This window comes from Cryptomeria japonica, chromosome 7 (genome assembly GCF_030272615.1).
Source record: "Cryptomeria japonica chromosome 7, Sugi_1.0, whole genome shotgun sequence".
NCBI lineage: Eukaryota > Viridiplantae > Streptophyta > Pinopsida > Cupressales > Cupressaceae > Cryptomeria > Cryptomeria japonica.
In genome coordinates, this window is record NC_081411.1 from 121690313 (window position 1) to 121700812 (window position 10500).

At 36.5% G+C, this 10500-nt stretch overlaps 1 protein-coding gene across 1 annotated transcript; it reads right to left on the reverse strand.

The window, feature by feature from the left end:
- Positions 1–3872: 3872 nt before the first annotated feature.
- LOC131045461 (disease resistance protein Roq1-like) lies at positions 3873–8767 on the reverse strand. The gene is made up of 5 exons (XM_057979043.2): positions 8015–8767; positions 6507–7602; positions 5922–6233; positions 4554–5822; positions 3873–4463 (listed from the first exon to the last, which is right to left on the reverse strand). The coding sequence occupies exons 1-5, from the start codon at positions 8551–8553 to the stop codon at positions 4146–4148; spliced, it is 3534 nt and encodes a 1177-aa protein (XP_057835026.2). The 5' UTR covers positions 8554–8767; the 3' UTR covers positions 3873–4145.
- Between the last annotated feature and the right edge of the window lie 1733 nt (positions 8768–10500).

A 10500-nucleotide genomic window follows, 5' to 3' on the forward strand; every position in this document is an offset into this window, starting at 1 on the left:
GGCTATGGGAGTTCCTAGGTGACTCTATTAGGAATGCAATTAAGAAAAAAATCAAAGGAGTTGATTTGAAGAAGCCTTCAAGAAATCCTTCAGACTTAGAAATTGAGATAGCATAGATTTGGGATATCTCTGGTATTATCCAAAAACTAGATACCTACAAGGCCTTTTATTGCCTATCTACCATCTAGACCCCTAATCCATGATAACTTCACTTAGCTAAATTCTCAAGGGTTTTTCTTTTGGTAATCATTTGTAGAAAAATGGAGGTGGAGTTAAAAAATAATTATAAATGTAATTTTATTTTTGCCTATGTTTTCAACTTGTAGTTTTGAACTTCTACCTATGTTGAGGTGGCACCTGCATACCATTGGATTCAAATTTCCAAGGACAAGGGCCTAGCTAAGATTATCATCAAAGGAGATTCATTCAATCTCATTAATATGTTATTATGAAAATCTATGCATAACTTGTTTCTCTTGGATATGATAAGGGATTCTTACAATAAATTGACAACATTATAGAGGCACACAATAAATCATGTCTATAAGGAAGGTAACCAAGTAGTGAACCTTTTCGCTAAGATAGCCTCACAAGTGCAAAACATCATTATTTGGCATGAGAAATTTCTCTCAAATCATGTGAAGATTATTTAATTAAAAATTGAGCTTAAAATTAATAGCCGATATGGCTAGATTTTCTTATTTTGACGTTTTATTGATGGCTCCAACATATGAATGTGTCCCTAATAATGTATCTTTGTCTCTAATGATGGTTTCTCTATCATGGGTGGAGAAATCTTATGGGTTGAAACTTCTCAGTATTAAATGAAATGTTTGCTTTTATAAGATTGTTAAGAAGAGTTAAAACGTAATGTTTTTTTTCTTGCTCTACTTGCCTTGTACAGAGAACTTTTCAACTTTACCATGTCAGTGAACGAAAGTAGGTACACCATACCATGGACGGTTATGCAGGCAGGCACGGCATGGAATGGCGCATGGGGGCACGGCAATTGATGGGGATGCTAACCCAACCCAGGCCGTTTTGCTGCCTGGGTAGCCAGTGCCGCACTAAAGCCCTTGCTTCGAAGTTGCTCATTGCTGCCTCACCTTAAAAGTGATGGGATATTTATTGGTTCTCGTCAGAGCTCCTTCAATGTTAACTTGGACTATTGTAAGGCCAGTCAAGATGGCTACAGACTTTTTCAGATCATCGTACTATTCTTCTGCCATTTCTTACATCAAACATATGGGTGAGTTACCTAATGTGCACGAGTTTTCACATCACAGCCCGCAGCCTGCATTTTGCGGCATGTGAAGAGCAGGATAAAAAGACAGCCAAATTTTACAAACTTAAAATGCACCAGGGCTACACTATCGAAATTGTACGGAAATACAGAATGGGTCTCTAAAATGACAAAATGAATCACCCTCCCTAAAAAACTCTGCCTTTTCACGTTTTTATTAACCGTAGCTAACACCTGAATTAAGTGTTCAAACACATGGGCTAGTTTATCCAGCCGTGGATTCAAAGAGTAATCAATCTCAACCTAAAAGCCTTCGTGCCGAAGTGGACTGCGAACTTCTGCAGTGGTGCTGCGAAAACCTAATGCAAGAAAAATAGACGAGAAAATACAAATATTAAGATAGAAGGCCTTTTTTAAGGTTTTCAACCCTTTGGCAAGTTTCGAACCTATGACTTGTTTTGTAAATAAATGAACATTGAGAAATAACGGCTTACCGATCTATTCTGTTCTGGAACCAGACTTCCACTTGTTGTCGTTTATGCACGTTTTCGAGCCTCAATTAAATATTTTAGGGTTTAAAGAAATCCATGTTACCCAGTTCAGAGTGTTGTGTTCTCTGAAGCTCTCTAGCAGAACAGACTGCCCTTTGGAAAGCCTGATCTTTTTCCTCATAGAGCCAATATAGCCAATATAGAGTTGAATAATATTTTTTATGTTTAAAATGTTGTTTAGTGTGTGGTTTAAGGCTGCTCTAAAATGAACAGTGTAATAAATTTACAAACACGTACATGGACATTCATTTCATTGATGTGAAAGACAAAACTATACGACATTGAGATAAACAAAACTTCTTTCTCTTTCTTCAAAAGTGCAAAAGAAAAAGAGGACGATTTTTTTTCAACAAGTTGTAAACATTTTTTTCTCTGTCTAATGGAAGACAAATCTGATGGCTATGCCACCATATATAGCCTATTATGAATTTTTCACATGTCTATATAAACCATTCTCCTTATAAAATATATTATGATGGATATCATCCTCTTGATCCATATGAGATTCTACTTTCTCTTCCTCCAACTTTATCACATCAACAAAAGAAATACAACACTAAGTTTCATAGGCAGCTTTTTAGACTTCTCAGTATTATTAGACTTCTCAGTATATGAAGATTTGTGATAAAGCATCACATCCCATCCAACTTTTAGGTTGGGGATAAAGTCCAACTTTATACGAATAAACAGAAATTTAAGGGTCTCACAGTATCATAAGCTTAAAACTATTCAATTTGGACAGTATATCATTACTCAATAGATAGGAGATAATGGTTTCAATGTTAGCTTGGCGTTGATGTGGTAAATAATGTTAATTAGGGGAAATGGTATGAGCCACAAGTTTTTTGAAAAAAGAATTTCAATTCTTTTATCCCAAACATAATATTTTAGATTTATTGTCTTAAATAAATATCATTTTTTATGTTTGAACTTACACTACCAAGAGAATTTTTCTATCATCATTTGGTCAATTTTTTCTCTATCTTAAGAAGAACATGATTTTTTTTCCTAAATTACGAGAAATTGATAACTCTTAATCTCTACATTAAAAATAACATTTGATTAGTTTTGATTAATAAAAGTGGGATACACCCACCATTACATGACTATGAAATGACCGTTGGGGCGCATGAGGGGTGCGCAACTAGTCAAAAACCCCCCACTATAACATAGAAAAAACTAGCAGAAACTCTGAAGAACCAGCACAAAAAACTAAAAGAGCAAAAAGAACAGAACCAACAACAAAGCACAAAGAACACAAAAACTAGAACAATTACCCGTGGAAGGCACAAAGGGATGGCCAACTCCATGGGGGAACTTTTATCCTGTCAATCTTGACATAAACTTAGAACTTTGTATAATATTTGATTAGTTAGTATAGTTGAATATTATAATATATAATTTATTTGTACTTTTTCTAGAAGCTTCTTTTTGCTTATCTTATAGACAATTCTTTAAATTTCCCTCTTCTCAAAATGTTTTGTATTCTTATATAAACTCTTAATAAGAAGATTACTTTTGTTAAGGAAAAATCTCTTATATGATATTTATGTTTACTCGTATCAAAATTTTTATTTAAAATATAAGGGCGACTCTTTATTTTAAATTACAAAATATCAAATCAAATCAAACAGCTATTTTGCAATATCATTATAGAGCAAAGGAATCGGTTGTTATAATATTTGTTGATTTAATGTCTACATTTTTTAATAGTATTGCAAAAGTTGTTATTGTTGATGATGAGTACCCATAATTAATTGAAATGTGTTTCTTGGATCTAAAAGCAACAAATTATGTGATGTCATATTAGCACACCAATAAAACATGACTTAGTGCAAAACTATCGGTCTCACTCTTTTTGGCGTTTTTCGACACCTTGACAAAAAACATGCTTATGTGGTATCTTATTTGACGATGTGACCCTAAAACCTTATTTACAAATAGGGGACTTGCCAAATAAACTGCTGTAAAATATCGATAATGATTTAAAATTATCACATAAAATTTTGAAAAAGGCAAAATTAAGATATTCAATTACTAAATCTTCTCCTGTAATCAAATTACTACACATAACAAAATTTACACAATATTATATAATTCATTTATTCTCTACAATACAACATACACCAGCACTCCCTTCTCTTTCGTTTTCTGTCCAACATAAAACTATTCAACAGCTGATGAATACTCACCCGTTTATAAAATAATATTTACTACATTCCACTCACACATAAATGCAAACTGTTAATAGACAAATAAGCAAAACAATTTAACCAAAACTGTCAATCTACTCTTGCTGGTTTTGTCAAGGTTGTCACTGTGCCAGGTTGGAGCGTTTGTGCAAGTGCCAACTATTCCAGGAGTGCGAATAATTGGTAAAAAGCTTCCACAACTCTTCCCTCTTGCCCTGTCACTACCATTGCTTTCTTGTCTGTAAATATAGTGGCGTAGTTGTATGCACAGCACCCTGCGTTTTGGCGGAACACACCTATATATACAACTTTCCTCTTCTCATCATAATACAAAATATAAGCGGGATCTCGAATCTTTAAGAGGTCGGACCCCGCTTTCATCTCTGTGACTGTAAGACCAGGAAACCCCAAAGAGGTTACTGTTGGCTTCACAAAATTGATCACTCTACCTTGTATCTCCATTTCGCTTGGACATTCCTACAGTCGAATTGTATGCCAAACATTCAGTCATAAACATGAACATTTTGACAATAATGAACATTCTGAATTTGAGACAATTTTTATTACCTTCATAGAGTGAATACAAGGTTTAAGAGCTGATATGGTGTCGCATTCGAGCTCTAGTCTTTCCAATCTTTCCAATTTCTCTAAATTCGGTATACCTGGCACTTTCAAGCCTATTTTCAGTGTCTTTAATGACTTACAGTGTTCCAAACCTCCTATTTTCTCAACTTTTGGGCAATTACTAATTCTGAATTTTTTCAGCGAAGCCAAATATAAGAAACTTGGAAGCTCGTCTATCTCCGGACAGTCAGATATTTCCAGTTTCTTGAGGTTTGCAAGATTACCAATACACCTGATGTTCTTCAGCTCTTTGCAATTGCATATGTCTAGAATCTTGAGTGACATTGGAAGCGTATCTATCTCCATTAAATGGTGATTCCACCAAATTTCCAGAGTTTCTAGACTGGGACAACAATCATTGGAAATTAACATCCTGGAAACTTGATTGCAATCTTCTAAGTCTTTTTTCTCAAGTATTGAAAGTGAAGAAGCAGCTCCAGCATCAAAAATTGTTTCACTGACAGAATTAACTATTGACATAGTTATCAACGAGCATAATCTTCCGGGAAAATTTAGCAAGCTTGGCAACAAAAGACTCTCAATTGTTAGCGACTTTAAGTTGCCCAGTTCGCCAATGTTTTCTGGTGAACCCCTTAAACTGATACAACCTTGTAGATCCAACACTGTCAGGGACACCTGATTTATGATTTGACGAGGCAAATCTTCTAATTCCTTGCAAAAGCTGAGGTTCAAATACTCGAGCTTTCTCATGTGCTCCAGCATATCCAATCTCAGTCTAATCTTTTCACAGTACTTTAAATTTAGAGATTTCAGGTGTATCAGCTGCTTGAATGAATCCGGCAACGTCTTCAACTGCTTACAAGACTCCAGATCTATAGTCTGCAAGTTTATCAAATCACCGAAACCGGCAGGTAATGAAGTTAGGATTTCACAACCTGGTAAATTTAGATATTTCAGGTGTATCAATTGCTTGAAAGAATTTGGCAACGCCCTCAAGAGACGGCAACGCTGTAGAGATAAATGCTGCAAGCTTAGTAAATTACCAAATCCAGCAGGTAGTGAAGATAGCATTGTACTGCTTGATAAAGCCAAAAACTCCAGTGACTGGAGGCCACATAACTCATCTGGTAAACTGCCACCACTAAAGTAACAGTCAATCTTTTTCAAGTGCTTAAGGCGCCCCACTGAGTTTGGAAGCGATTTCAATTTACTCATACCAAATATAATAAACTCTCTCAATTGCAATGGAGGCTGCAGGCAACCAATATCATATTCAATTCAAATTATTAAACATTAAGTATTGAAAAGTTTATAAGTACATTCTTCCTCAACAAGAACAGAAATACTTACATCCGCATTGCTCTTCCACAATTCTTCCAACTCATTAGCACCCGAAAGCTCTAAAACACTCAAATTTCTGAGTGTAAACCATGATGGAAGGCTTCTATGAGGAAAATTCTCCCAGCGGATCCACACAAGATCTTCAGATAATGATGCAAACTCTTCCGTGAACTCGTTTCCTCTGACAAAAAGAATTTGTAACTTAACAGACAATCTAGGGAGTTTAGATTGTCTCTTTGAAGTTCTCATTAATGGATACGTGTACTCTTTGAATGCACAAAAAGCATCAGCACTCTGAATACCTCGAATCAGCTTTCTTTCCTGTATGAACAAACAGGAAATGCAAAGCTTGCCAGTCAAACTCGGTGAAAGCAGAGACAGGCAGACAAAGTGACAAACTAGCATTTCAGCTTAAATAGAATATATTAAGTGTGACTTGTTTATATGGTTTATTTGAAATCACACTAATACACTCTGTTCTATTATGAGTGTGATTTCATATGTCATCTAACCCAAACTAATTTCTAACACCTTCACTTATTAAGGATTAAGAAAAGCTTGCTATATAAGAAAATTTGCCAGTCTTTACATTACCAGGGAATGTTGCTTTATCTGCTCTGGAAACCAAATACGATATGAAGAATGTCTACTTGCAATTTCTCTTCCCATATCCCTGAGATGATCATGCATCCTTATCTTATCCGCGTAGGAGGGGCTTTGCCCAGGATAGACTGGGTCGGAGACCAGCTCCACAAGACATTTATTCACAAATGTTTCTAAACCATGCACACCACTCCATCCCGATCCATCCCACACTGCTATGGCCCTGCTTTTATTTTCTCCAATGAGAAAACATGCTACATCCAAGAACATTTCTTTCTCTTCTTCATCGAGAGCATCGTAGCTAACTTGTAGCCTTTGTTTGATGTCGGTAGGCAATATTCTTGATAGCTTTTTTAATTGGGATTTCCAGTTAGCTTTGGAGTTTTTGCCATATAGCTGTCCTCCTAATACCTTCAATGACAGAGGCAAACCATTCCCAGCCTTTAAGAACTTTTCAACCAGAGATTTAAACCCAGTGGGTGGGGAGGGTTGCAAGAATGCATGCCAGCAGAATAGCTTCTCAGCGTTGGACCTGTTGAGTCCTGGCATTTTATAAATGCAGGATAGATCCCATGAAATAAGAACTCCCAAGTCCCTTGTTGTGACAATGACCATACTTTGGGATCCAAGATCGTCTTTGTTTGGCAGTAGAGTACTCAGCTGGTCGAAGTGATCGATGTCATCCAAAACTATGAGCACCCGATAGGCGCGCAAACGATTTCCAAGAACGGCCTTGCCTTCATCTACATGATCGAATGGCAAATGATCAACACCAAGGTCCCTCAGAAGCTTTTTCTGCTTGTCAACTAGAGCATACCTTGATGCTGCATCTCGCACATCGAAAACAAAACTGCATCTCTCGAAGGAGGAAAAGTTCCTGTTGAATAGCTCTTTGGCCAGTGTGGTCTTACCACTACCTCCCATTCCCACGATGCCTGTAATTTGCACTCTCTCTTTACTTTCTATTGATTGGAATCCTTCTACAAGATCATCTAACCCCTGCGGATGCTCTGCTACTGGCAAGGATACCATTTTCATGACTTTGATTGCACAATTCACAATATTCTTCAAAATTCTGGTCTCATCCCTGACAGTTTAAACCGAATTTTTTTAAACAAAATAGAACACAATATTCTACTTAAATACTGTCGACAAAGTAGAATACAAGTAGAACCAATAGAAGAGATTTCAGACTTACCATCGAAGAAATATGAAAAAATTGTTAGAGAATAAAAAGCCATATATTTAAGTGTTTAGTTATGTCAGTTTAGTACTTTCTATCCTTAATGAAAGAATGTATATAAAATAGCTTTGCAAGTAATTTTAAGAAAAGGTATGGAGTAGGTTAGTAAATATAGAACGACTGGATTGAGGGTTTTAAGAAGACTATCTAAATATATAAATACTCTGTTTTCAGTTCGAAAGATAAATAAAAATAAATGCATAGCTCTATTTTTATCATGCATTATATATACTATGATTGCAAAAGTAATACATACTCATTCTTGTTAACCAGGTAGCCGGAATGGAATGAAATGTTGTAGAGTGCCCTTTTCCACTCGTCAAGCTTTTCTGGGGAGTATTTTCCCTTCTTCCCATGCTCTGAAAATGCATTGGCATACATATCTCCTCCTAAATAAGTCGATCTAAGCTCAGAGGGCTCAACATGATAGAAAATGGGAATGATTTTAGCACCAGTTTTGAGCATTAAGGATAGCTCAGCCAAACACCATGGGGATTGAGCATAGTTGGGAGAAAGAATGGCAATGTGAAGGGTAGCACTAGTTATGGCACGTTGTATTTCTGCTGGCATGACATCACCAGGCTCAAGAGCTTCCACATCAAGAAACACGTGCAATCCCATGGGATGAAGTTTATTATAGATGGCAGCAGCTAATGTGTGTTTGACATCACTTCCACGATGATTAATAAATATGTCCCATGGCTCTTCTGAGTTGGATTTAAGGTAAGGAGCAATTTGATCAAAAGCGTTTTCTGGCTGAGATTGATGTTGCCTGGTTGTGGAAGATGAAGCCATGGTCGTGGAAGAGGAAGCCTTCTAGATGAGATTGAAACTGAAATGAACGCAGATGAAGGAAATCAGTGGTCGTCTTCTTTACGGTGAGACGAAGGATTCCAAGGCAAATGGACAGGATAAATTAATCAACTCAAGTAATTTGTAGCGGAGAAGATTTTTCAGGATGCAGTTTAGTCAAGTCAGGAAATTTGTCTGTGTAAGATTTTTCATAGTCTAATCAGGAAATTTGAGGAAGAGATTTTTTCAGATGTAAATTAGTCAAGTCAGAAAAAAATAAATTGTGGAGGAGATTTTTTTGGATGTTTGTGTTGGCGTACGTGGACAACCAGCTGTACTTGTCTAATCTCCCCTCCTGCTGTATCTTCTTCAACTCCATTTTTTAATGCATCTAGAATATTCATTTTAGGCGCGCATTCTAGAAGCCTCTCTCATAGCTGTGAACAAGGCTCTGTTTTTAAAAGAGCTGAAATGTAATACTCTGTCTATCGGGTATAAGGAATGAAAAACTCTATTGTCTTGAATGAATGTATAATGCAAAGGTGAGCATGGGCAGCTTTGTTTTGTGAAGGTAATTTATCTATTATGATATCTCTGTTTTCTGCAGTTTTGTGTTCTTTCTCCCCTACAAAGTGGTATCAGAACAGGGAAATCAGGGCAAAAGTTGCAGAAAAAGGCAAACAGAGAAGTCGGTCAGTCTGCAAGCAATCATCTCTACAAGGTGAAGTTGCTGAAGGTAATATTGATGTGTGGAGAAGACACAGTGGTAACAAAGAACTTTTTGTTGTTGAAAGTTAACATAGCTACCAGATCAAAGCTACTAGGGGAAAGGACCTAGTAGTCGTGCACCCTAACTTCGCGCTTTTCAAAAGTCGACATAACAATGTCGAAAACGTCTAAATTTTTTATAGCACCTTCTATGACGAGTTAACTGCTTATAACTAAGGTTTCGGGTCGTCATCATCATTTTTGATAGGTTTTTTAAACGCATTTATAAAAAGTGTTCAAAATGACCATTTTTGAACCCCCTACCAATCATAGTGAATTAGCACACCCAGTGTTTAGTTACCTTTGACCTAATAGTTGAACATATTGTCACCTAAAAAATTCACCCCCGAACACATATGAAAACAATTAACATTATATAGTTGTAAATTATGTTATTAATAATTAAATAAAATTAAATCATATCCATTTTTTACTCATCGAATAGTCAAACAATTTCTATTAAATAAGTGAATGAATAAAAACTAAAAACTAAATAAAACTAACCTAATACCTACTCAACCCTAATCTTTTCTATCCTCCACAGCCTTCCCCAAACACTGCATCTTCTGCCGCCGCAGGAGCTACCATGAACAGAGACGTGGCAACCAGAACGACCAGGCCAAGGCATCCATAGACATGGCAACCAGAGCGACCAGGGCATGGCATTCAGAGACGTGGCCTGGGAAAGACGTGGTATGTTGTTTTACAACCGTATGTCATTTTGACTGTATTTTACATGATATCCTTCTCTGCTTTTTAATTTTGACTGTATTTTACGTTTTGCAGCTTTCTCCTCGGCGTTCCACATACAATGTCGGCGGCATGGCTCGTATGGTGGTATGGCTCGTATGGTTGAAAGGACCCTATAGTTTGCAACTCTGTCTGTTGACACAAGAAATGAAATGGTTTGCAACCCTTTCGAGCAGGTAAGGTCTTTATAGATCTTACGGGGCAATGACCCATGTTTGAATTCGAACATTTGTGCAATCTTTTTCATCTTTACCTGTCATTTTCCTCTGCATAAGGCTATTTACCTGGCAAAAAGCTTTGGCTAGGGTTACAAATTTCTTGATGTTTATTTTTGTCTCCTTTTATGCATTCTTCTTGCTATTTACTTGCCAAAAATCTTTGGCTAGGGTTATAAATTTGTAACAGAGATTTACTTTTCTAAAGGGTTGCATT

Excerpts from the sequence above, each read along its gene's own strand:
- LOC131045461 (XM_057979043.2), bottom strand. The coding sequence starts at position 8,553 with ATGGCTTCATCTTCCACAACCAGGCAACATCAATCTCAGCCAGAAAAC. Across the intron at positions 5,823-5,921 it reads TGTGGAAGAGCAATGCGGAT|CCTCCATTGCAATTGAGAGA; the intron begins GTAAGTATTTCT and ends GGTTGCCTGCAG. Across the intron at positions 4,464-4,553 it reads CTTGTATTCACTCTATGAAG|GAATGTCCAAGCGAAATGGA; the intron begins GTAATAAAAATT and ends ATTCGACTGTAG.